The 26,404-nt window shown below is 45.2% G+C and overlaps 2 protein-coding genes across 7 annotated transcripts in view; one reads left to right on the top strand and one right to left on the bottom strand.

Moving 5' to 3' along the window:
• Nucleotides 1–3,464: 3,464 nt before the first annotated feature.
• On the bottom strand, nt 3,465–17,597 carry LOC106021719 (translation initiation factor IF-2-like). Its single transcript, XM_040733394.1, has 5 exons — nt 17,555–17,597; nt 9,986–11,318; nt 5,187–5,445; nt 4,681–4,808; nt 3,465–3,684 (listed from the first exon to the last, which is right to left on the bottom strand). The coding sequence occupies exons 1-4, from the start codon at nt 17,595–17,597 to the stop codon at nt 4,770–4,772; spliced, it is 1,674 nt and encodes a 557-aa protein (XP_040589328.1). The 3' UTR covers nt 3,465–3,684; nt 4,681–4,769.
• Evi5 (ecotropic viral integration site 5) overlaps nt 4,205–26,404 on the top strand; it is a 132,614-nt gene continuing 110,414 nt past the window's right edge. For 5 of the 6 annotated variants that reach the window (XM_040733379.1, XM_040733382.1, XM_040733381.1 and 2 more), the window contains exon 1: nt 4,205–4,223. The gene's annotated coding sequence lies outside the window, so the exon portion shown is untranslated. Of the gene's footprint in view, nt 4,224–10,733; nt 10,832–26,404 lie in introns of those variants that run through there. The other variant, XM_040733380.1, reaches the window with a different exon arrangement.

Below are 26,404 nucleotides of genomic sequence, written 5' to 3'. Positions count from 1 at the left end.
AGAACAGTTATCAAGTAAGAACATAGTTACAATATTTTAGCAAGATTTAAAGAAAATATCATCCATCCCATCCTTGTGAGTCAAAAGTTCTATATGTATCTTTTATTATAACTAAGGAAAACTATAATTATAACTATCTGTCTTCAACTCCATCAAAGACCACAGAAGGATAATATATAAACACTAGGATTGACAGAGACATCTTACTGCCTGGACAGTGACCCGAAGTTCCTCTGTAACGTTGGGGCATCCATCTTCAGCCCATAGGCCACAATGTGTCCAGAAGATTTCTCAGCAAAGCAGGAAATTTCAAACTGTCCATCTGCATTGGCAGTCTGTAAGTCATTTTTCTTTGTCCTGCAGAAAGTCTCGTAGACTCTTCATCAAGCAGGAACCCTGTAAGACTGAGTTCAGTAGTCACTTTCCTGTGGGTCCTGCATGTCCAGATGATACAACAACAGTCAAACAATCTAGGCAAGAGCAGTTTCTTGCCCAAATGGCTAATCTTGCCATGTTGAAAGCAAACTTTATAACGAGTTTCTTCGATGCCCATCTTCCTCTCAGACGTAATTGGTGCTGCCAGGAGCAGACATTTCTCATTGTCAAGACAAACCCTAAACCATTTTAAATGCCATGTTCTGAAGGTCTTTGAGAGGTTTGAAGACTGTCCATCTCAAATATATTTCTGTATATCTAGAAAACCTAACTTATGTAACTAGAAATTCTATTATAAGTAACTATCTATAGTCTGTATTCAATTATGCATTACATTTTAGAAGATCAGTATAAGCACAATGCTTAATCAAGAGGAGAAATAAACATCACAAAATTGACCTTGAATTTGTATCAATAAATGAAAAGCAATACCCATACCATAATTCCCCTTTTTACCATTAAAAGAAGATTGGCTGTGCTCATTAATCAATTATAAACAATCCCATTTAAATGACAACAAAGATTTATAAACAAGATGGGAATTGGGACATCGCTCATTCCAAACTGCTTCCTGCTGGAAGGGGGTGCCGTTCATACCATGGGGATCATGACAAAACTCAGAAACCTGTATAAATCCGTATTTTCGGGGTCTGTAAAGCTGCATCATCTTAGCTGTTTCAATTGTTGGAACATCTGATCCACTGCTTCCGGGGGTCTTGGTTCGTCAAACCACAGAAGCCTGGAAGGAATTCTCAGCTTTTCATTTTCTGTAGAAACATAAGTAAAATCTCCTTTCCCAAGTAACATATCATTATACTTAAATTTTGAAGTCAAGGCATTTTCAAAAGATAGAAGTTGGATTAATTCAGCAGCATTTATAATCAAGTGTACTTTAGTATTTGTTCCTTCTTGAGCAAGCAAAAAACTGAAAAACATAATAGCATACAGTATCCAGACTCTCTGTGTATTTTCCATCTTTACGTGGCTTATTTATTTATCTATCTATTATTGCTTTATTTCTTTCACTTTTATTTATTTTTCTCTGAGACAGGGTTTCTCTTTGGAAACCTGCCTGCCTCTGCCTCTGGAGCAATTCCTACCGGCGTGCGCCACCACAGGCGGCTTCTTTATTTTCTCTCTCAATCTTACGTATATTTTTAAACACACTGTAAACCTTTAGAGATTTTCTTCATCCAAGTCTGACTTTACTGTAAATCTTTATGTTTTTCTGGCCACGTGTCTTATCTGTAAACCCGCGGCTGTTTCAAGATGGCGGGCGTAAGCGTGATTCTAGCTTACCGCCTCAGTCCATGCTGACCTCCAGCAAAAGCTGCCACTTCCAGCTGTACGTACACACCTTTCAATCATTAGCAGAGTCTCTTAAAACAACCTTGTTGGTTTTTTTTTCCTTTTCTTTTTCTTTTTATGCTGAGTCAGGAAGACTCAAGTAAACGAACCACGTGAATCTCGGCTTGTGGCTAGCAAAACAGAGCACACCTGAGAAAAATGCTGCTGCCAAAATCTGTGCTTCTCTCTGTTCTTCTGTTTCTAAAATTCCTTGAAAGCTTTTGTTGTTTTGCGTGGAAGTTCAATCCCACTCCTGACAACCATTATGTTAAGAGAAGCTTTTTCTTGCTAGCCGCTTTGGTTTATCCCCCTGCCAGCTGCCTGGGCTCTGCCTCATTGTAGCCCCCAAATAAACACACAAGACGCTGTATTAATTATGAAGCTGTTGGCCTTGCTTGTCCCTTACTGGCTAGCTCTGCCTTAAGTAATTACCCCATAATTGTTAATCTAAGTATGTTTCTTACCGGAGAATAGTTCCCGGCGTCCTACCCCCATGGCGTCACATGTTGACTCTCTTGTGTTTCCCCTTCCCAGAATCCTCCTCGCCTCCTAGTCCCTCCTATCTAGGTTTTCTATTGGCCAGACAGTACTTTATTGACAAATGCACAGGCAAATAACAGGACTTCCCCAACAGAGTTATGGTTAGTTGTGAGCCATGATGTGGGTGCCGGGGAACGGAACCAGATTCTCTGAAAGACAAACAGACAAACTGCTCTAAACTGTTGAGCTGTCTCTCTAGCCCAGATTTTGAATTAAAACAAAATTGTATTCACCATTTCTATGTATGGGGGAGGGGAGGCACACAAGCTGTGGTGTGTTTTATTTGTCACGATAGAGTGGTTTTTATTCCATGTGAGAAACACTATACAAGAACACATATAGGGGGCTGGAGAGATGGCTCAGTGGTCCTGAGTTCAATTCCCAGCAACCACATGATGGTTCACAACCATCTGTAATGAGATCTGGTATCCTCTTCTGACCTGCAAAATAAATCTTTAAAAAAAATAAAAATTTAGCCGGGCATTGGTGGCGCACGCCTTTAATCCCAGTACTTGGGAGGCAGAGGCAGGTGGATCTCTGTGAGTTCGAGGCCAGCCTGGTCTACAGAGTGAGTTCTAGGACAGCCTCCAAAGCCACAGAGAAACCCTGTCTCGAAAAACCAAAAAAGTAAATAAATAAATAAAAATAAAAATTTATAGCCAGACGTTGGTGACACACGCCTTTAATCCCATCCCAGCACTCGGGAGGCAGAGGCGGGCGGATCCCTGTGAGTTCGAGACCAACCTGGTCTACGAGAGCTAGTTCCAGGTCAGCCTGCAAAGCCACAGAGAAACCGTCACGAAAAACCAAAAAAAAATTATTTGTATGAGATTCGTGTTTTGTCTGAGTGTATATGCATGCATTTTGTGAGTGCAGGAGCCTGTGGAGGCCTCAAAAAGGGTGTCAGAGTCCCTGGAACTGGGGTTACAGGTGGTTGTAAGACACCATATGCCAGCTGGGAAGTCTGGTTCTCTGCAAGAGCAGTTTTTCAACCACCAGTCCCTTATATTTGTCTTTAATATCAAATTCTATTTTCTTATATGAGTGTGAACAGAGGTGCCATATTTTTAAAAAGATTTTATTTATTATGCATACACATACACACACACACAAACACACACACAGACACATACAGTCATAGATACATCTACAACAAGTTTATTGGTGTCATCCACAGAGGAACATGGTGACTTAAAGGTAGCTAAGACATCAGAACTTCCCTCCTCATACACACAGACCTTTACAGGTATCTTCAACATCAAAAAGCCCGACCTCAGTAGATAGTTTATGTTTCATGTCATTTCAGGATGGGTCACGTGGGCACTGGTGAAAATGGGGAGCCTCTCAAAACTCCTCCTCCTTCTGGGGGGTATTAGAGGGAGAGAGTCAGAGAAATATAGGCAGAGACAGAGAGAGAGACAACACAGAGATAGGCAGAGACAGAGAGACAGACACACAGAGATAGAGAGACACAGAGACAGAGAGATAAGTTAGTAATTTTTTCTGAAGTTAAAGTCAAAGCTGAGAGTACCAATTCAGAAAAGCCTCAAGCCAGCGCCTCATAATTGGCATCTCAGACCTGATCATTCTGACACAGTCAAAGAAGGAAGAAAGGAGGGGGAGGGAGGGAAGGAGGAAAGAGAAGAACCAATGTCTGTTAGTGTGTCTAGATCCCCAAAGGCTTTGTTTCCAATTTCCCCAATCCTCCACATTCCCAGCTTCCCTTAAAGTTACTATCCATCAAGTATGGGCTGGAGCTGAAAGGGTGTTAAATGGGTGGAGCCCCGGCAACATCGATGTAAACACTCCCTATGAGTCAGCTGTAAATTCAATTCAATTCCTGGCTCATCATGGTTACTACCAAAATGACTGCTGCTTTTAGAAACCCCGATAGGAGGCAGGTAAATGTCTTAAAAATGGAGTCCGATTTTTTTCTTCTTCTTTTTACTATGGTGCTTATAAAAATGTGATCATTGCAGCAGGGAATTTCAGTTTTTTACTGAATTAGGATTTGTGTACCTCCATTAATCTTTAAAGCACGGTAGCAGTTGGTGAATATGTCTTCAGTTTTATTTTAAGAATATTATCTCATTGTGCTGTGGTCATTCACGTAAGCAACCAGGAGTTATGTAAAGTGATGGGTTTGATTCCACACCTTTTAGAGAGGTGTTTTAATAATTAGCTTTTGAAAAAAAATAATTAGCTTTTGGTTTTCAATAGTTTCTTTCCCTGCTGTTATTGACTGCTGGTATTGATTTTATTTATGAACAAAGGCCTACTTTGTCTGTTTAGGCTTCTAATTTCTCACATGGGGATACAGATTAGCCAAGAAAAATGGTTGCCATAATATTTACTTACAAATTCCAGTTGGTGGCAATGTTGACAGTTGTTTCTTTCCCAAGTTGCTCCTTGTGCTTAAGAATACGGGGCCATCAAAGAAGCGAAGCTCATTTTACCGTAGGGTTACCGGGCACCGTGGTATCTGCCTTGGGAAGTGGAGGCAGGAGGATTAGTTCATTCAGGTTATCCTCAGCTGTGTAGCGAGTTTGGGGCCAATCTGAGTTACATATGGTTCTGTCTAAAAATAGTATAAAGCCACAGTGGGTTTTTTTTTTTTGGTGGAAATGAGAACAGGGCTAATTTACATGGAATAAATTCTATCCCTGGCTTTGCTGACACAGGCCACTTCATGTGGAAGCAGAAGCATATCTCTCGGCACATCTGTCAGTGGGGACTTTGGATGTTTCAGGCTTCCTTACTTTGTGTAGAGTGTGAGCGTGAGTGTGTAAATGCGGGTGCATGAGTGCCCCAGTGCACGTGTGTGTGTGTGGTCAAAGGACACCTGTGTTGTTCTCAACTCCCACCTGTCTGGGCCGAATCCTTCTTGTCTGTGCTGCTGTGCACTCCGGGCAGGCTGACAGGTGAGCCTTCTGGGGGCTTCTCCACCCCGTGGCAGAAGTGCAGGGAGCACCGATGCATGCCATGGCTGGCTTCGGTCTTTTCCTGTGTGGGTCCCAGCGACTGAAGGCAGGAGGCTGCCAGGCTTGTACGGCCAGTGCTATTATCCGCTGAGCCATCTCCCTGGCTGGACTCTCAGCTTTAATTGGCTGATGAAGAAACAGACTGTACAAGATTAAAACCCAAATAACTAGCAGGTGGTAAAGTCAGGGGTTTTTTTCCTAATTCAGAGTCTTTTTAATATTTGCCCTGGTACTCTGTGACTTTGGAAAATAACAATTGCGGTAACTACCACTTGGTGAGCGTTTACGTGCCTTGCATATTCATTCCACTTAACGATCGGTTCAGTGCGTAAGTAGGTATTACTAACTGCTTTATGGAATAGAAGATTGGGGTATACGAGGAAGTTAAATATACTTTTGCCAAGTATGCTTAAAAGTTTAAATTACAGCCTCCAGTCATTTGCTGTATGAAATGTGGACCTTACCAGTTCTCAGAAAATTCCGACAGTTTAAGTGAAATCACTAATTCTAATTGCGTCAAATTTTGTCTGGCTTTAAGACAGATACTTAAGGCCAGGAGGTGGTGGCGCACGCCTTTAATCCCAGCACTCGGGAGGCAGAGGCAGGCGGATCTCTGTGAGTTCGAGGCCGGGCTGGTCTACAGAGCAAGTTCCAGGACAGCCTCCAAAGCCACAGAGAAACCTTGTCTCGAAGAAGAAAAAAAAAAATACAGAGAAACCCTGTCTCAAAAAAAAAAAAAAAAAAAAAAAAAGACAGAGAGAAAGAGGGAGGGAAGGATGGAGGGACTGAGGGGAGAGACACTTTGCCTCAACTAATAAGGGAGAGGGTGATTGAAAATTTTCCCAACCATCACATCGGCCTCAAGCCTCCACATGGATCCACACACCAAACTCACATGTCCACATGCATGTGAACAGTCATAGACACAGGCACACAAACCTCATAGACAGATACAGAGAGAGAGAGAGAGAGGGAGGGAGGGAGGGAGGGAGGGAGGGAGAGACAGAGACACAGACAGACAGACAGACAGACAGACAGACAGACAGACAGACACCACTCTGGAGCCACAGGCTCAGTTTCAATCAGTGATCTGCATCTCCCTCCACACAAGGGAGGAGAGGTGGCAGCAAGAGTGTGTGCCTTGCTGCCTGTCCTTCCTAGGGTGATGCTTGTGTCTTACAGTGGTGAAGGAAAGCGGTGAGGCTGAAGCCACTTTTAGAGCCCCGGTAAGTGGAGAGGCTCCAGCTTTCTGCCATGAGTATCTTAGATTCCTCCGGTGGTAAGTGAAGCGCCTAACAGGTGTGCTGCTGTAACTGTTTCAGTATGAGCCATCCTTTTTTGTTTGTTTTCGAGTCAAGGTTTCTCTGTAGCTTTGGGGGCTGTCCTGGAACTCAATTCAATAGACCAGGCTGGCTTCGAACTCTCAGACGTCTGCCTGCTTCTGCCTCCCGAGGGCTTGGATTAAAGGTGTGGGCCACTACCACTGCTGTCGAGCCTTCATTTTTTCCCCCCAAAGCAAACAGTTTTGACCGTTATCTTGGACTCTCGGTGGAGTTGTCTTCCTCTTCCTCCTGGAATAGTGCCACTGACTTAACTTCTGACAGATGGCAATGATCTGTGACTCTGGGCTCCTGGCCACAGGTGCTGTTACTGCACTTGGAAGGTGTGAGTGTGCCCGAGAAGAAGTCGTCACCCGTGGCTAGCCCCCGGAATTAGACAGTGTTAATCCTAGAATAGACAGGAATGCCCTGCTTTTCAGAGGATGCTCAGAGGCCAGCTGCTCAGGGTGGATTTGACCTGGCCGATGAGTTCTGCCTCTGTACCTGGGGTGGCTTGACCCTTCTGAAGAATTCCTCCCTTGTCTTCTTTCGGTGGCCGATGGGGCTCATGTGGCCGGATTGAACACCTTTGGCAGTCAGTGTTATGGTTTTCTGTTTCTAACCCTTGGCAGGTTAGAGGAGTTTCCTTCCTAGATAGTGACCTAAACCCATGCCTAGGGTGTGCAGTATGGAACACAGAGAACTTCCAATTGCTAACTGAACTGGCTAAATAAAATGGCCTCTGAAGACAGGGCTGCTACCCACTGGCACACCTCCTCTGTCTCCTCCATGGAAGGGTCTAGACTGGAATCTGAACTCTGGAGCGTACGCAGCAGAGTGGCAGGGGCAGAGGTGGTGTCGGGGTAGGATTCACACAGGGGCATATCACTTATGAAAGCGCCTGAGCACCAGGAGTGTTAGAATCAGCAATTAAAGTGGGGCATTGAAGTGTGAGCTCTTTTACCCAATAAACTGACACACTTGGGGGCAAGTGAAAGAAAGACATGAGCCAGGAATAATGCTGGAGGGTCAAGGTAATGGCCCTTCCCAGGAATATTGTTTTGAGATTAGTATTTCAGGATAATTGCATTGTAACATGCTGACCCCAAAGATGCTATGCCTCTAGCCCTGTTATAATTGTTTTCACTACATTTAGTTTTGCCTTTTCTGGAATTTTGCATACTTGGAGTTATATACTATATATCCTGTTGTCACTCATTTGAAAATTGATAATTCACATACTTTAAAATGGAAAAAGTACTATTTTAAGCCTTTTGGGTATTCAAAAAAAAAGTCCTCTTCCCATCTCTGGAAATGCTTCATTCTTAATTTTCCCGTCTTCTACTTTTTTTTAAAGATTTATTTATTTATTACATATACAGTGTTCTGCCTACATGCCAGAAGAGGACACCAGATTGAATTGTAGATGGTTGTGAACCACCATGTGGTTGCTGGGAATTGAACTCAGGACCCCTGGAAGAGCAGTCAGTGCTCTTAACCTCTGAGCCATCTCTCCAGCACCCGTCTTCTACTTTTGAAACAAGTAGTGTTAATAGTTTCATAGTGTCCACAGCTACAGCTATCTTTTTTTGAGACAGGGTTTCTCTGTGTTTAGCCTTGGCTGTCCTGCAACTTGCTGTGTAGACTAGCTAGACTAGCCTCAAACTCACAGAGCTTGGCCTGCCTCTGTTTCCTGCTGGGATTAAAGGCATGTGCCACCATAGCCTGGTATATCCTTCCTCAGTGGGAGGTTTGTGCACTCTGCTTTAATATTATCCAAAGAATCTCATGACACCCCAGCTAAAAGAATTTAAAATCTATTTTTTTTTTTTGGTTTTTCGAGACAGGGTTTCTCTGTATTGTTTTGGAGGCTATGCTGGAACTAGCTCTGTAGACCAGGCTGATCTCGAACTCACAGACATCCGCCTGCCTCTGCCTCCCGAGTGCTGGGATTAAAGGCGTGCGCCACCAACGCCCGGCTTAAAATCTATTTTTTAAAATAATAACTAGCATTTCTTTTTAGGTTCTGACTCCAAATGTCAAAATGTGACATTTACATGTGATGTCAGTAACATTTAAGCCACATCCAGTTCAAGTTCTCAAACCTGTGACTCTAGAACTCGCCGAACAGATATGAAAACACGACTCCAAACTTATGGAGCCAAATGTTTAAGGAGGAGAATCAAAACTTCCCAGAAGAGTCCTACAATTACAACGTCCCTGAAGGTGACGGGACAGGATTGACATTGGGGCAGTCAAAGGGTATGCCTCGGACCCAGAGATCAGGGTCTGGATAAGACAAGGGCTAGAATTACTTCTCAGGCAAAGGAAGTCTGAGAAAGCTGTCAGGAGCCGGCAGGAACTGCTCAGAGTCAAGCTGCCAGTTGTGGCTGGGGAAGGGAGGAGAGAGGCTTGGCACTGAAGGGCTTGGTTAGGAGGCTTTGTCTAAGGGGATGGGATGCTCAACGAACATTCTCCCTGTGCTGTGAAGAGACTCAGAGGCTGGTAGGAGGGGTGTGGATAGAACAGGTCAGTGTCCTTAAAGAGTCTACCTGTCCATCGAGAGAACAGGATAGCTGGTGATGGGAGGACATAGCACAGATTCAAGGAAGCCAGTAGATAAAAAAGCAACGGGATCGGGCTGGAGAGATGGCTCAGCAGTTAAGAGCACTGGCTGCTCTTCTGGAGGTCCTGAGTTCAATTCCCAGCAACCACATGGTGGCTCACAACCATCTGTCTGCAGGGATGGATGTAGACAGAACACAGTATATACATACTAAGTAAATAAATAAATAAGTCTTAGAAAAAGCAACAGGATCTGCAAGTAAATTGAAGAAGTAGATTATTAAAAAAAGTTTCATTTTGTTATGCAAGGTGCATCAAGTTGCAATGAAGTTGTTAAAATTGACTTTAATAACATAAAGTTATGCAAAAAACATTGCCTCAGGAGCATTTTGAAATTTTCAAAGGTTTTAGCTGGGTGGAGGACATGGTTTTACTTCCCATTTTTTATTTCCTAGTCTTGTCGAAAAAGAAAAAAAAACATACTCTTTTCTAGAAGTGCTTATGATAGTGGAACCTTTTCTGGGTAGGTCTTAAAATATAAATCTAAGAAAACCAGGGTGTCAAGAGCAGTAGACAATTTTGGAGCTTTTCTGACTGCACGGGTGATAGTTGCTATAACTTCGGCCACTTCTAAGCGTACAACAAGGAAGATTTTTACATTGCCTCTATCTTTTTTTTTTTTTTTCTCTTGCCTGCTCTTCCCGAGACAGGACCCGAACGAGAATAGGCTGCTTTTGTCCCTGTACTAAGTCCTTTCCTTCTAAGAATTCCTTCGTGGGTGCTGGATGATTTGCTCACCCTTCTGCCCTCTGTCGGACTCCGAATAAACCCCACGGGCGTCCAGAGGATTGGTGGAGAAAAGACCTGTTTGACCACGGCCAAGGGCCATTGGAGTCACGATTCTCTGAGGGTCGAACTCGGGGCCAGCCTTCGCCAGGCTGCGCGTCCGCCCTGCGCGCCCCCAGGCACGGGGTGCCCGCTCCCCGGGGCGGAGGGTGGCGGCGGCGGCTGCTCCAGCGTCTTCTGCTGCCCCGGGGCGGTTCTGGCGGCTGGTGACAGTCAGCACTCCGCAGGGCCGACGGCAGGGTGCGCTTGGAAAAAAGAGAGTGGGCGGAGGACAGACCAGGGATCTCCCCGCCTCCGCCGCTGCCCGCGGTCCAATCCCTTCGGTCCGTGCTTCTGCCTTCGCCAACCGGCCGGGGCTCTAACCTGCTCGAACCCATTATGCCGTAGAGGCTCGGCCGGGGCTCTTTAAGGCCTTCGCCGCGCCTGCGCCCTGGGCTTTCCTGAAGCGGCCCGGCCGGAGCCGGGCGGAGCTGGCGGAGCGGGCGGGCGCGCTGGGCGAGGAGGCTGCGGTGCCGGGGTGGGGAAGGGGCTTCTCCGGGCGGAGTGTCGCGGGCGGAGCGGCTTGAGGGTCGAGCGGGCGGGTGGCGGCCCCGAGCTCCCGAGGTCTCCAGCTCCGGAGCGGGAGGCGCGCGCCGGGGGCCGGGGGACGACGACGACGCGACTCGCCCGGGCCGGCTCGGGCCGAGGCGCTGGGAGAACGGAGGCGGCGGCGGCTGTGGCGGCGGCGGCGGCGGCGGTGCGGCCGCCGGCTGGATGGGAAGTTCATGTTGACGGCGACGTCCACCCCAGGTTTCCAAGGTGAGCGGCGCCGCGCCAGGCCCGGAGCTGCGGCGAGGGAGGGAGGGAAGGAAAGGAGGGAGGGGATGGACGAGCGCCGCTCCGAGGCCTTGGGCCGCGCTGCCCGAGAGTTGCGGCGCGAGCCCGCCCGCCCGGGGCCTGCGCTCCCCGAGCTCCCCGCGCTCGCCCGGCCCCGGGCGGCCTGGGTCGTCGGTGCGCCCGCGCTCTCGGCCCGGGAGGAGGAGTTGCCGCCGCCTCCTTAAACTTGGAAAGTTGGCGTCTGCCTGTGGCCCCCCGGCTTCTCTGAGCCTGGCGGTGGCTGCGGCGGGCAGGTGTGCCGGGTGACGACTCCGCACGGGGCGTCCAGCCGGCCCCGGAGCTAGCGGGGGAGCGGGCCCCGGAGCTAGCGGGCGAGTCCCAGGTGAAGCGCGCGGTTTCCGCCGGCGGCGGCGGTCGGGTTGCGGTCGGGTTGCGGTGGCGGCGGCGTCTTTGCGCTGGTTTCCCTGACCTGAGGTCAGCCCCGGGGGGCGCCAGGAGGGTTCACAGCAGAACTTTTTTTTTTTTACTCCTTCCCCGGACGGGTTGGTTGCCTCGCTTTCCTCCGGTTTTTTTTTTTTTTTTTTTTTTTTTTAAAGAGCGGCCAGCGGTTTTCGTTGAGCTGCGGCGGGGGAGAAGAAGAACCATCTCTCTCTTTTTCTCCGCCGAGAGACGATGCGCCCCAGAGCTTCCTGAACGGAGTTAGAGGGGAGAGAAGAAACGTCATCTGTTGGTGTTTTGTTTTTTATTTTTTATTTTTAAATCTTTGGCTCGGGGCGTTTTGTTTTCAAGTTCTGTTAGTTAGGGATTCCTTATTAGCGTTTCAGGGATTTGAGTTCTGGGAGGACCAATAGGGGAAAAAAAACTCCTGAGAAGTTTGCCGTCGGGGGAAATCGCAGAAAATGTATTTCCAAGCATTGTCTGCAGAGAAAAAAGATCACAGTCCTAAGTTTGCAGGTGATGAGGGGTTTAAGTGAAACAACACAGACCAAGAAGAAATAGACATTACTAGGTTGGGGTATGTATATTGCTCGGAGGAGTGGAATTTTTCATTTCATTTTATTTTATTTTTTGTGTGAATTTATTTGGCTTTGTTTCTGGGTGAGAGTCTTGGTGTGTGGCCCAGGCTGCTGACAAACTCCTGCCTTCTTTGGAGCCTGTCCTGGAACTCGCTCTGTAGACCAGGCTGGCCTCGAACTCACAGAGATCCTCCTGCCTCTGCCTCCCGAGTGCTGGGATTACAGGCATACTAACGCCCCGGCAGATACTGTTTTGTTTTTAGGTTTCTGACTTTAGGTACAGTCGGGCCTTTTCCATGGCGGTTGTACTCATTAGCACTCAGTAAAACTCCAGTTAGTCCACTACTTACTGATGATGCTTATCATTTAAAAAAAGATGTTGCGGTTTGGGTGGTGGTACGGTCCTTTATCAGTGTGTAGCTTTATTTTGCGTTTTTGTGGTGACCGAGGTTAAAATTATTTTATTAACCATTTTTGTATTTTGTGAAGTGCTTCTTTTAAGTATTGTGCTTTTATTTTTTTCATGATCTCTTTATTTTCTGCTATTTTTTTTGTGCAGTGCAGTGGACAGAACCTACTGTCCTTGCATGAGCAACTGTGTTAACTTTCCAAGGTTTCTCTTATCAGTGGTCTGAAAATATCTGCAGAATGCCAGAAATAAACAATTTAGGAGTCTTAAACTTTCTTTTTATTGAACTTAACTTAGGTACTCTTGGCTGCCACTGTTCTGAGCTCTTGATTACATATTAGCTCACTTAGTTTTTAAGTTTTAAACTCCATCCCAATTTTGAGTAGCTGAACATTATCCAAGTGGGAAGCCAATTACTCCTTTGTCCAGGATATCTAGGCTGCACACAGACGTTAGTCAGTAACCCTTGGGGTCATGAGGTCGGCGGCTTTGGCATTCCACCCGCTGCGGTCAAGTATCTCTTATTTTACTTAGTAATGGCCCCCCAAGTGCAACGGTTACTTCACTCCTGAATGCGCCGAAAGTGGGGCTGCAAAATGCTTCTTTGAAAAACGTGAACGTTAGAGTAGTGACGTTGCTAAGATCTCCTTAAGAACAATCTTCAATATGAAAAACGGGAGGAAGGAGTTGTGATAGTTTTTCAGTCGCCCTCTTCTGCCTGCACTTCACGGCCGCGTTGTGATGAGTGGCGGTGGGAAGGTGCCGTGGGAGCTTCTGGATATCCACTGGAGTCTTGGAATGTGTCCCCTATGGGCAAGGGAACCTGATAGTTGTTTCTGGCTGCCAGTGTTCTGAAAGCCCGGCAGAGGAAATGGGCAGTGGGGTGGTTGCTGTTTGCTAAAAACACTTCTGCTTAATCCCCTGGCTTTCAGCCTTCAAGCTCACGCTACTTGAGTCTGGAGTCACTCCAGGCCAGTGTTTCCAGGAATAAACTATGAGAGAGGATGGGAATGGGAACCTAGAAAGTCTTAGCTGTGCCCTTACACAGACTAAACATCTTTTTTTGTTTTTTTTTTTTTTTTTTTTGTTTTTTCGAGACAGGGTTTCTCTGTGGCTTTGGAGGCTATCCTGGAACTCGCTTGGTAGTCCAGGCTGGTCTCGAACTTACAGAGATCCGCCTGCCTCTGCCTCCCGAGTGCTGGGATTAAAGGCGTGCGCCACCAACGCCCGGCTCAGACTAAACATCTTAACCTCTTCACCACTGACCTTTGAGTCACTAAGGTCCTTAGTCTTTGAGTGGCCCAAATGAGTCGCTTCTTGACACGTGTTCCCATTTGTAAGCTTGCCGTTGGTTCAGCTTCTTCCTCCGGTCAGTCGCTACCTCATCTCTGACTTGTTTCGTGGATGCACTGTCTATCGGGTATGTTCCTCCAGGTTAACTTTCAGCTTGGTTAGGAGTAATTCTCAAGTCTGGCTGGCAGTTCCTTGTTTTTCTGTTCTCGATTACGGAGAGAGAGCACGCAACAGCTAGTTGGAAGACCCAGGTTTATAAGCAGGACTTCCTAATGTCCAGGTTTACCCCATCCTCTAACCTCAGGCACTACTTATTAGCCGTGGCTCTACACTAGACTCTCATGGAGAGCTTTGAAAAAAAAAACATGGTCCTCTCTAGACTGAATACGTCAGCATCTCTAGGAATAGGACCCATGCAGTCTTACTTCTAAAACTTGATGTTATTACTTACAATAGTATTAATAGTATTAAGCCTGGTGTGTGGCACAGGCATTTAATCTTAGCATTTGGGAATCAGAAGCAGGCAGATCTCTGAGTTCCAGGATGGATGGTCTACAGAGTGAGTTCCAAGACAGCCAATGCTACACAGAAAAAACTTGTCTCAAAAAAACCAACAAATAAATAAATATAAAAATGAACTTACAGTATTAAGTGCAGTTTGATTTCACCATGGACCTGACACAGAGTCAGAGCATGGTGGGAATTTGTTTGTGCACCTTTTTATTCTGTGTACCTGTTCTCTGTGCAGTGGAATGTACTGCTTTGGTTTCTAGTTCAGATATTAGCATCTGGATTTTTTATTTTTATTAATTTGTCTTTCCAGACAGTTTCTCAGTGTCAGCCCTGACTGTCTGGAACTGGATCTGTAGACCAGGCCGGCCTTGCCCTCACAGAGATCCTCCTGCCTCTGTCTTCCCAGTGCTGGGATCAAAAGCTTGCGCCACCACTCTCTGACTGGACTCTATCCTAGTTTTTTGAGACAGATTCTTTCACTGACTCTGGAGCTGGCCAGTCTGCTAGGCTGGTCAGCAAGCCCCCGAGAGTCCTCATGTCCAGTCCAGGGTTACCGGGTTATAGGTCCATGCAGCTTTGTGCCTGCTTTTTATGTGGGAGATGAGGATTTGAATTCAGCTCCCTGCCCATGCTGGTGCTGGAAGTCGCTAACTGAGTCGTCTCAGCAACCCCAGCCAAGTCTTCATGAAGAAGCAAAGTAGGGTGTGTGTTCAGTCTGCATTCTAACTTGGGTATCTACCAGCTGCCTTCTGTTACTCACATAGGCTGTTACCCCACTGCCACTGTCATCTTAAGTGCTTCACACGTTTTATCATTTTATGTTTGTTTTTTTTAAACAGTTACCAAGCTAGGGTGCTAGTAGGGCGGTGACCTGCATTTTTGATCAACTGTCTCTCCGATCCTTTGGCTTGCTTTGTTTGAGATGGAATCCTGTAGCCCAGGCTGACCTTGAACTCCTGGTCCTCTTGTCTTCACTCTTTTTTTTTTTTTTTTTTTTTTTTTTTGGTTTTTCGAGACAGGGTTTCTCTGTATTGATTTGGAGGCTGTCCTGGAACTTGCTCTGTAGACCAGACTGGCCTACAGAGATCCACCTGCCTCTGCCTCCTAAGTGCTGGGATTAAAGGTGGGCGCCACCAACGCCCGGCTCTTGTCTTCACCTCTTGCTACTGAGATTACAGGCCTTTGTCAGCAAGACTTCTGATGTTCTTAGAAGTGCTCATTGCTCCGGCATCTTACAGTGTCAGCAATGGGAATTATCTTAAAGATACGTCAGCCTCATACACTATTTGATGCTTTCTTTCTTTAAAACACTTGTTCATTCTAAACCTGGAAAAGTCAGGTAAGAGAATGAGAGATGTTGGATACCTGGAAGCCTGTAACTGTGTGTATTAATCATTGAGTAAGTAATAGATTTTGCATATTTGTAATATATAATATTAAAACTTATAATATTATTGAAAAGCTAGGATGGTTTTGACATTTCAGCTAGTTATACATAAAGGAAAGTACGGTGATAGGGTGAGGTTGTTCTTAAAATGTTTTATTTAAAAAATGACCCTCCCCAAGTGGTGGGGGAGGGGCGTTGGGCCTTGTCCATGCTAATGTTCTATTATTATACTTCCAGACCTGCTTTTAAAAGTTTCACACCAGGAAAAGTAGGAAACTGTTGTTAAAGTTAGACAGATCTTCGTTGTTTATTCAGTTCTTTAGAGAGAGATCGTCTGTGTTAAGTTTCCAGTAGCCTGGCCGTTCCTCGCCTCCCCTCTTCCTTTCCTGTCCCCTCCTGTTTCTTTTCATGTTTTGAGGTGTTTTTTTTTTCCTCCCAAGATATAATTATTTTTATCTTTTTAAAATAATTATCTGGATTAGACATATATTTTGCTCTTTTTTGTTTATAAGATTATTTATTTATTACATATACAATGTTCTGCCTGCAGGTCAGGAGAGGGCACCAGATCTCATTGTAGATGGCTGTGAGCCACCATGTGGTTGCTGGGAATTGAACCTGGGTCCTCTGAAAGAGCATCCAGTGCTGTTAACCATTGAGTCATCTTTCTAGTCCCCACGTTTTAATTTTTGAGGTGGGCTCTCTCAGGTAGTTCGGCTGGCTTCAAATTTGCTATGTAGCCAAGACAGACTTTGATTTCCTGTTTTTCTTGCCGCTACCTCCCAAGTGGTAGAATAGGATTGTGGGTGTGCATTGTTGTGTCCAGTCCCCTCTCTGCCTGAGAAAGGGTCTCTCTATGTAGTCTTGACTCTCCTGTGTAGACCAGGCTGGTCTGGAACGCAGAGATCTTCCTGCCTCCCAGGTACTGGGATTAACAACGTGCACCAGGACACCTAGCCAGTTTTTACTTTAAAACACATATTGTGGGTCAGTGATACGGCTTAGTAGGTGCTTGTTGTCTTGATGACTGAGTTCCATCCTAGGAGCCCACGTGGGAGAAGGAGAAAACTGACTTTTGCTAGTTGTCCTCTGATTTCCATGTGCTTGCTGTGATAGGTGTGTGTGCTGCGTGTATCTGCATGCACTAAAACAATCCAACTAAAACTTACTTATTTAGATTTGAGACAGGATCTCACTGTGGAGTCTTGGCTTGCCTAGCCTGGAACATGCTCTGTAGATCAGGCTGGCCTTGAATTCGGAGATCCTGCCTGTTTCTGTGCTAGGATCACCATGCAACCATACGAAAGGTTTTTTTTTTTTTTGGTTGGAGTTTTCACTCTATAGTTCCTGATAAAGTGGAAATAATATGTATAATGTTTCTTTGCTGGGATTAAAGGTGTGTGCCACCCACCACCACACGGCAAGCTTATTTAAAGTATACACCCTTTGTGTGTATGTAGTGTGTGGGTGTGTGTATGCATGTTTGCATGTGTGGGTGCACGCCTGTGCCTGTAGCTTTGGGGGCCCTCTTGATCACTTTTGTGTGTATGTAGTGTGTGGGTGTGTGTATGAGTGTTTGCATGTGTGGGTGCATGTGTGTGCCTGTAGCTTTGGGCCCTCTTGATCACTTTCCACCTTACTTGTTGAGGCAGGGTCTCAGCTAAACACGGAGATGACTGATGAGGGCTAGTCTGACTTGGAACCCTCTGCTTTCTTGACGAGAACTGAAATTTCTGACAGACTCTGTGCCCACGTGGCATTTACTTGGGTGCTGAATGTCCAGATTGTAGTCCTCACACTTATGTCATGCATTTTACCCAATAAGCTTCTCCCTAGCCCAGGGTATACCTTTAAATCATGTCTTGTCATTTTCTGTATTCAACTAGCCTTATGAATTTTGTGGTGCTAAGTAGATTTTTTGGTAATGTTTAGCTACAGGACCTGGGAGCCCTATGCTGCTCTTCACAATAATTTTTAACAATATTTAACAGTACAAAAAGCGCTCACCACTGCACACGATCCTTACTGTTTTGCTACATCACCGTATAACGTTCAGGTTGTCAGTCAGGAATGACCTTGGCAATTACTGGTTATCATGGTGATCTGATAGTCTTTCTTCATCAGAAACATGTCAGGTGATTTTGAGTTTTGCAGGTAGGATGTGTTGACTTTTGGTCTCTTCAGTTTTCTCAGAAAGGACTATCTGTCTCTTTACTGCATCATGATTGCTCTGTTTACTTTGCATTTCCAGCTGTCTATTGTAATTGTGCTTGATCTCTCCCTGCAGTTTTTTTTTTTTTGTTGTTGTTGTTGTTGTTGCTGGGCACATGGCAGCCAAGCCTTCTGTCATCGCAGTTCATTTACCCTTTTAAGTGACCAGAGACAATGCGGGCTCAGTACTTGTTCATTGTTCTTTGTGCTCATCCAACAGTCAACTGTGTTCTGAAAAATGTTCCTAAAAGCTGGTTAAACTGCCCCAGTCTGGGCTTTCTTTGTCAGTTTTGCTTCATTGTCTTGCAAGCTCATTGTTAGGATTCCTGAAGGACTTGCTAGTTCTCTGTGTTCTTGATTGGTGGTGAGAATTAGGTTTGGACTGACTCCCTTGTGATAATGGCTTTCTGGATTTTATTCATGGCGAAGGCTCATCTGTCTGTCTGTCTGTCTGTCAATCAATCAATCATTGTAGGGATGGCTAGGGTACTTACTTTACACAGTGCCAGACCTTTAAGGTAGCAGGTCCTTGTAAAGGAATATTTCATTTCCTTCAGTTTGGCTCTTTTTTCTTGTTGATTCTTGATATTCTGAGGGAATCATTAATATACAATATTTGAGTCATTTTTCAGGTACCACTCTTGATTAAATTAAGTCTGTAGCTTTTAAAGAAATACCTTACAGGAAGGATGTTTGCCAAGTTAGATTTTTTCTTTTGTGGTTCCACATCTCACATTTGTGTGTGTGTCTGTGTTTGTCTGTCTGTTGGTCTGTGTCAGTGGGAACATGGGAAAAGGCACTCTGACCACTTGTCTTCATGGTGGGAAACATGGTGGTGTGCAGGCAGGCAGGCACGGTCCTGGTGAAGGAGCTGAGAATTCTACATATGGATTGGCAGGTATCAGGAAGAGAGAAACACTAAGCCTGGTTTGAGCTTTTGAAACTTCAGAGCCCACCCCCAGTGACACACTTCTCCAACAAGACCACACCTCATTCACCAAGGCCATGTGTCCTAATTCTTTCAAATAATGCCATTCCCTATGAACTTTCGGGGAACCGTTTTCATTTAAACACCACAACAGGAAAAGATGATCACAGTTTTTAAAAGAAGTCTCTAATTGGGAGAGGTCTGTAGAAGTACAGCAGTTCTTTGCAGTTAGATTAAAATGGATTTGTGTGGCAGTTTGAATGATATGCTGCATAGTCTCAGGTGTTTGAACTTGGTCTACATTAATGGCATTGTTTGGGGTGCTTAGGAGGTGTGGCCTTGTTGGAGGAATTATGTAACTGGGGGCGCGTTTGAGGTTTCAAAGCCTTCAGTACCATTTCCAGGGCCTTTTCTGCTTGGTGCTTGCTGTTCAAGACTTGAGCCCTCAGCAGCCTGCTTCTGTTCCCATCTCTTCACTCCTGCTGCTGTTGTCACTCTTTGCTCTTTTTTTGGGGGGCGTTACTACCCAGCTCCTAAATAAATCACACATGGAAGCTTATTCTTACTTATGAATGCCCAGCCTTAGCTTGGCTTGTTTCTAGCCAGCTTTTCGTAAATTATCCCATCTACCTTTTGCCTTTGGGCTTTTTTTTTCCTTTTCCCTGTGGCTGGCTGCTGTGTGGCTGGCTCCTGATGTCCTCCTCTCCTTGTTCTATCTTGCATGGCCAGCCCTGCCTATCCTTTCTCCTGCCTTTCTGTTGGCCATTCAGCTCTTTATTAGACCATCAGGTGTTTATATCAGGCAAAGAATCACAGCTTCACAGAGTTAAACAAATGCAGCATAAACAAAAGCATCACATCTTAGCATCATTAAACAAATGTAGCATAAACAAATTTAGCACACCTTAAAATAATATTCTGCAACACTACTATCATGGACAGAGTAGATATACCCAGCACTTTCTGTGTCTGCATGAATCTGGAGCAAAATACCAGTGGAGATCAACCCAATGAAAAGGCTACCCACTAAGAAGACTCCCTTAAAGATTTTGAAAGCTGCCCATCCTTCGTGGTGTTGGCCTTGGTTTTTCTCTTCCTCTTGTGTGAGTACTACTTAATTTCCACCAAACTCCAGCCCACCACCTTTGCGACAACACTGGGTTCAATAAATCGCGGAGTCCAATGGAGAGATACTTGAGTTGGTGTAGATGGCATTAAGCAATCTGTGACCATCAAGACCATGTTGGGATTTTGGAAATGCATGATGGAGATAGTGACCTAGCTTCTCTACCAAATGTTCATATTTCCAGATTATTGCTTGAGTTCCTGCTCTGACTTTGCTTCATGATGAATTATAAACTATAAGCTAAAATAAGCCCTTTCCTCCACAAGTTGCATTTGGTCATGGTGTTTTATTTTGTTATTTTTTTAAAGATTTTATTATGTGTACAACATTCTGCCTCCATGTATGTCTGCAGGCCAGAAAAGGGCACCAAATCTCATTACAGATGGTTGTGAGCCACCATGTGGTTGCTGGGAATTGAACTCAAGACCTCAGTCAGTGCTCTTAACTTCCGAGTCATCTCTCCAGCCCCCATGGTGTTTTATTATAGAAAGCAAACTAGGAAAGGAATGCAAGAACTCAGTAAATCAAATCATTTTTAAGATGAAAGGAAAACAAATTCTTCTATAATTAGGAACAAGATGAGCATGTGTTGTCACTGCTGTTCTTTAGTGTAGTAACTGAGATCTTTGCCTAAGCAATAAGACAAGAGAGTGAAATAAAAGTGATACAGATATGGAAAGAAAAGTTAAATTATCCTTGTTTGCAGATCTTATTATTCCTATAATTAAAAGACTAACTGCTCTGCTAGAAGACTAAGATGTGATAAACACAGCGATGTAGCAGGATACAAAATTAACATATGAACATCAGTTAACTTTTCTGTTATGCTTTTACATCAGGGGGAACTCCCTGAAAACCTTGTGAAAATTCCAGATACTGAAGTTTCAAAAGAAAACCCAAGACATAGGTATAAACTTAGCCAAAGTTGTTGAAATCTACAATGAAAAATATAAAGCATCGGAGAAAGAAAGAGTAGAAGGCAGTAGAAATTGGAAAGACTACTTGTGTTCATGGCTTGGCAGAATTAATATTGTGAAAATGACTTGCAGAAAGTGATACATAATTGAGTGTAGTCCCCATCAAAATTCCAATGGTATTTGACACTAAGATAGAAAAAACAACCCCAATATCTGTATGGAAATGAACTGAATAGGCAGAATAGTCCTGAGCAAAAAGAGCAATGCTGGAGGTATCAGGTAATTGACTTTGTAGTATGTAACTATGGTAACAAAACCAGCTTGGTACTGGCACAGCAGCAGGAAGGCAGAGCAGTGGAATAAAGTGCATAGATAAGCTTTACACCCTGACCCTCAAGCAGCAGGTGGAGAGACTGAGCCTAGAGTAGGCTTTTGAAACTTCAGAGCCCATACCATTGACACGCCTCCTCCAACAAGGACCCACCTCCTCCAACAAGGACCCACCTCCTCCAACAAGGACCCACCTCCTCCAACAAGGACCCACCTCCTCCAACAAGGACCCACCTCCTCCAACAAGGACCCACCTCCTTCAACAAGTACCCACCTCCTCCAACAAGGACCCACCTCCTCCAACAAGGACCCACCTCCTTCAACAAGTACCCACCTCCTCCAACAAGGACACAAATAGAACAGTAACTAAGACAACTGGATAACAAAAATGTTATATATAAACAGTAGTGTTTTATTCAGCCTTAAAGAAAATGCAACCATGTTGTCTCCAGGAGAATGGTTGGAACCTGGAAGTCATTATGTTAAGTGGCAGATGCCAGTGTGTGGTGAATATGTGTTGCTTTTATTGGTTGATAATAACATTGATTTGACCAGTGGCCAGACAGATTACAACTAGGTGGGAAATCCAAACAGAGAAAGAAGGTAGAGTCAGGGAGACGCCATGTAGCTGCTGAAGGGGTAAGATGCCAGAACATTACTGGTAAGCCATGGCTGCATGGTGATACACAGATTATTAAAAATGGGTTAATTTATAATAGCTAACCAGTAATAAGCCTGTGCCATTGGCCAAACAATTATATTTGATATTAACCTCTGAGTTATTATTTTATAAGTGGCCTCAGGTGGCCGAGAGCTGGGGTCCAGGGGGCCAGTGGGACAGAGAAGAACATTCAGCTACAGGCCAGTCTCAAATCTAGGCATGATGGTGCATGCCTTTAATCTGATGCTGCACAGGGAGACAGATACAGGCAGATCTGTGCTTTGAGGCCATCCTGGTTTGCATAGTTCCAGGACAGCCAGAGCTACATAGAGGGACAGTCTAAAAACAAACAAAACATCTCCACCCCCCAGGACCCCAAATATATTTCCTCATTTTAATCTGAGGAGGAAGACAAGCTAAAATGGAAGAGGCAGATGGGGAGAAAGGATCAGAAAGGATACTGTGAAGGCTGCAGAGGCGACTTAGCAGTTAAGAGCACTTGTTGCTCCTGCAGAGGACCTGGGTTTAGATCTCAGTACCCACATGGTGGCTCACAGTTAAATCACTCCAGTTCTAGGGGATCTGATATCTCTATCTCTGACCTCTGGGCACAAGGCATACATGTGGTGTATATACTTACATATATACACTTGTACACATAAAATTAAATGTTAAATTTTAAGAGGGCCACCAGGTGTTGGTGGCACACACCTTTAATCCCAGCACTCAGGAGAGGCAGAGGCAGGTAGATCTCTGTGAGTTCAAGGCCAGCCTGATCTACAGACTTAGTTCTGGCACAGGATCCAAAGCAATACAGACAATCCTGTCTTGAAAAACAACAAAACAACAACAAACAAACAAAACTCCCAAAAAACAAAACAAGAAAAGGACTAGCCAGCCAGGCGTTGGTGGCGCACGCCTTTAATCCCAGCACTTGGGAGGCAGAGGCAGGCGGATCTCTGTGCGTTCGAGGCCAACCTGGTCTACAGAGCGAGTTCCAGGACAGCCTCCAAAGCCACAGAGAAACCCTGTCTCGAAAAACCAAAAAAAAAAAAAAAAAAAAAAAAAGGACTAGCCAGCACACTGACTAAAACAAACATCTCAAATTGCAATGTGGTAGCTCAGTGGTAAAGTGCCTGCCTCTCACACATAAGGACCAGAGATCAGTTCCCCCTATCCTTCCAGAAGCTGAGTATGGGGGTATTCACCTATAACTCTAGTTGGGGGGAGAGAAGGGGAAGAGAGATGACTCCTGGAACTTGCTGACTTGCCTGTGTGAACACTAGGTGAGCACTAGGTGAGGTCTGGACACATTGACAGACCCTATCTCAGAAGATGGAGAGTGATAGGAAAAACCCATCACCAACCCTGACCCCAACACGGGTGCACATGAGTGTACAAACACACCTGTATTTATGTACTGTGTACACACTTAGAGTTCTAGGGTCTAACACTACAGCAGTATCTTTAAAAAAATCTGAGAGCAATGCTTGGTGGCGTTTGCCTTTTTGGGGCTGTTTGCTTTACTCATGTTTATTTTATGAGTAAATTAATTTTGATGTTAATCTTTTTAGTTTGTGAAATTAAGCATAATTACTTTGTTTTCACCCTTTGATCCTTCCCATGCTCTACCCTTGTTCTCTCTCAAATTTGTGGCCTCAATTTGTTTAATTGTTGTGTCTCTGTCTGTCTGTGTTACGTATTTCTAAATATGTCAGTACAGCCTACTCAGTCTGTATAGTGACCTGTATCATGTGACTTCAGGGTTTACCTCTGTTTAGTCCTCAGCTCCAGCTGCTAGAACAGAACTCCTGTGCCTGAGGCTCAAGGATCACAGTGGAGGAGAACAGAAAGATTTATAAGAGCCAGAGGAACGGGATTTGGTGTCCGATTTCATTTCCTAGAAATGTCAGAGTAGCTGCATCTATGATGTCTCATTAGCATGGCTGTGTAAAGATCTGAAAGAGAATGACACCAGCAGACATTCTAACATGGAAGGGGGAGATCTTACGGGGCCTTGGCCTAAGTGTAGACCAGCCTGCTGCCTGGAGGAGATATTCTCTGACCTGTCGAGCTCTCTGCAAGTAGTGCAATGAACTCAGGGTTCCCGCTTTTGGTGATTGTTGTTGTCCCTGCCCCTGCCTCCTCCACCCTAACTCCTGTGAGTAATCCTAATAAACTCACTGGTTCACCTCATTGGGCTTCGGTGGTATCATTACTGTGGTCTTGTCGTGGGTTCCTGCTTGAAGTGAATAGATGTTTGTCTCCAGTGGTTCGCAGCCTTCCTTATGCCAAGACCCTTTAGTACAGTTCCTTGTGTTGTGGTGACCCCAGCCACAAAATTATTTTCATTGCTACTTTGTAACTAATTTTCTACTGCTATGAATTGTAATGTGAGTATCTGTGTCTTCTGATGGTTTTATGTGATCCCTGTGAAAGGGTTGTCAGCACTAGGTTAGCTGATTAAGTGCAGAAAACACGGTCTTCTAAGCTTTTGAGGCTAAACCCAAGATAGACCACATTTGGGGACATGAAATCGTCTTGAACTTGTGCCTTTAGGCCACAGTAGAGTTAAGTTAGAAACCAATAGTTCTGTCATTGTATAACTTGTGTTGTAAAGTTAGAAAAATAGTTGGAAAATATAAAAATTTCTGGACGTTAGACAGTGTCCTTCTAAAATAATATTGGATAAAGACATTGCAAGGGAAAGTAAAAATGTTTTGAAGAAAAATTAAAAGCAGTGAGAGCAGGCTCAGAGGTAAGTGTGAAGAATCGAACACACATGACAGAAAGGAAAGGGTTAAAGTCACTGGTCCACGCTTCCGTGCAAGCCTAGAGCAGGTGGAAGAAAAGGGTAAGAGACATTATAAGATTGAGTACAAAGACAAAAAAAAAAAAAAAAAAGATCAAAACTAAAAGCCGTTTTAGAATTTTGTTTTATTTGAGACAGACTTTCATGTAGCTGAGGTTGGAATCCTGGGCTTGAACTCAGGTCCTCAGGTTTGTGTGTTCAGCACTTTTATCTGTTGGTAAGCAGACCTGGAGCAACGTCCGATGCCTGTAGGGCGGGACTTGAGCAGCGGACCGTGTCTCCCACCGTTCTCTTTGGAAGCAGAGCATCCGGCTTGTCCAACCTGCCCCCCAAAGGCGGCTACACTGCCAGTGTTAGCATAGCTACATGCCGACCTCCCTGGTCTGGCTCATCATTCGGGCCCACCTCACCAGCAACAGGGTGGATCACATTGCAAGGGTGGCATGCACATTGAGAACCTGCTGGAATCCTTCAGTGTGTGGACCTGGCTTCTTTTGGTTGTATGGTGTTTTGTTTTGTTTCAGATCGTGGCTGGCCTGGCACTCACAGAATTCTACCTGCCTCTCTGCTGGGATTAAAAGCATGTGTGATCATGCTGGCTTAGGTTATAGGTTTTAATGACCACTGCAGAGTCTGCACAGATCATGGTTACATCAATACATCTGAACTTTTGTCTTGCAAGAGTCAAAATTGCTTACATGTTTTTCTGAGAGGTTTTGTTGGCTGGGACAAACATGCAGTTCTCTCCTAACTTCTTGGCACTCAGCTGTCTGTCACTCCCAACTGTACCATTGGCATGTCATCCCCGATAGCAGGATTAGGGCAAACTAGGCAGTCACAGATTTGCAATCCTTCACTGTGATAGCTGTGCTGGGTTACCTAGAGCCTACTGTCCTTTTGTCCTGAGGGGCTAGGGCCTGGAGCCTTGACCTTCCACAGAAAACAGTCTGTTCTGGCTGGCTTCAACTATTTTGTTGCTGTTGTCATATTCATTGATGCCCTTATTGGACTTGAAGGATGGTGTGAGGTTAAGGTCTCTGGAAACCCTTTAAGATGGGCTGTTGCTGGAGTTTCTTTCTAGCCTGGTCCCACGGCTGCTTCAGCCCCAAATAAACACATGGATTCTATTTTAATTAGAAAACTGTTAGCCAATATCTAGGGCTTCTTTCTGGCTAACTGTTAACCCATTTCTATTAATCTAAGTGTTTCCACGTCATCTTATCTTACCGGAGAAGGGTCTGGACCTGTTGCTCCTTCCTCGGCTGCATAGCATCTCTCCTCGAAGCTTCTCTCTGTGTCCTCTGTCCAGCATTCTTCTCCTCTGGTAGCCCTGCCTGTACTCTCTGCCAGGCTATTGGCCAACCAGTGTTTTATTCATCAACCAGTAAGGAAACATGCATACAGAAGGACTTCTCCCATCAATGGGCCAGGTGTTTGGTGGGTTGAGTTAGTTCTTTCAGAGCTAGTTGCTGTTGTTGGCAGACTTGACTAGTACAAATTGTAGCTTTCAGTGTGGAAGTTCAGATCCCCAGACCAGAAAGCAGGATGGTTCTGTGTTGGGAGTCAGTGGGTTTATGATGTGTAAAGACTAAATCCGCATTCTTCCTGGCCCTCATCCAGACTGAAGGCACTGGTGCCCTTAGAGAGGCCAGAGGTGGCGGGAGGGTGACGCAGAGCATCGAGCCATCAAGGAGGAGAGGGGCGTGTAGTGGAGGAGCGGAGGAGAGGAGGCTTAGAAAACCGAGCTAATTTAAAAATGTTGTGGAACCAGGGGGTGCTGGGGAGATGACTCGGCAGTTAAGAACACTGGTTGCTTTTCCAGAGGACCAGGGATGTGGTTCACAACCATCTACAACCCCAGTCCCAGTGGGTCTGGCGCCCTCTTTTGGCCTCCATAGGCATTGCATACATGTGGTTGGTGCACAGCCACACAAGCAGGCAAGGCAAAACAC

Source organism: Mesocricetus auratus, unplaced genomic scaffold, assembly GCF_017639785.1.
Source record: "Mesocricetus auratus isolate SY011 unplaced genomic scaffold, BCM_Maur_2.0 Super-Scaffold_100031, whole genome shotgun sequence".
NCBI lineage: Eukaryota > Metazoa > Chordata > Mammalia > Rodentia > Cricetidae > Mesocricetus > Mesocricetus auratus.
This window is presented reverse-complemented; position numbering and strand designations above follow the sequence as displayed.

Coding starts and splice junctions, on each gene's coding strand:
- LOC106021719 (XM_040733394.1), bottom strand. CDS start 17,597: ATGTTTCTGATGAAGAAAGACTATCAGATCACCATGATAACCA. Junction 11,319..17,554: donor TCAGATCACCATGATAACCA/GTAATTGCCAAG, acceptor GGCTGACCTCAG/GTCAGGGAAACCAGCGCAAA. Junction 4,809..5,186: donor GAAGGATTCGGCCCAGACAG/GTGGGAGTTGAG, acceptor CCACTTCCCAAG/GCAGATACCACGGTGCCCGG.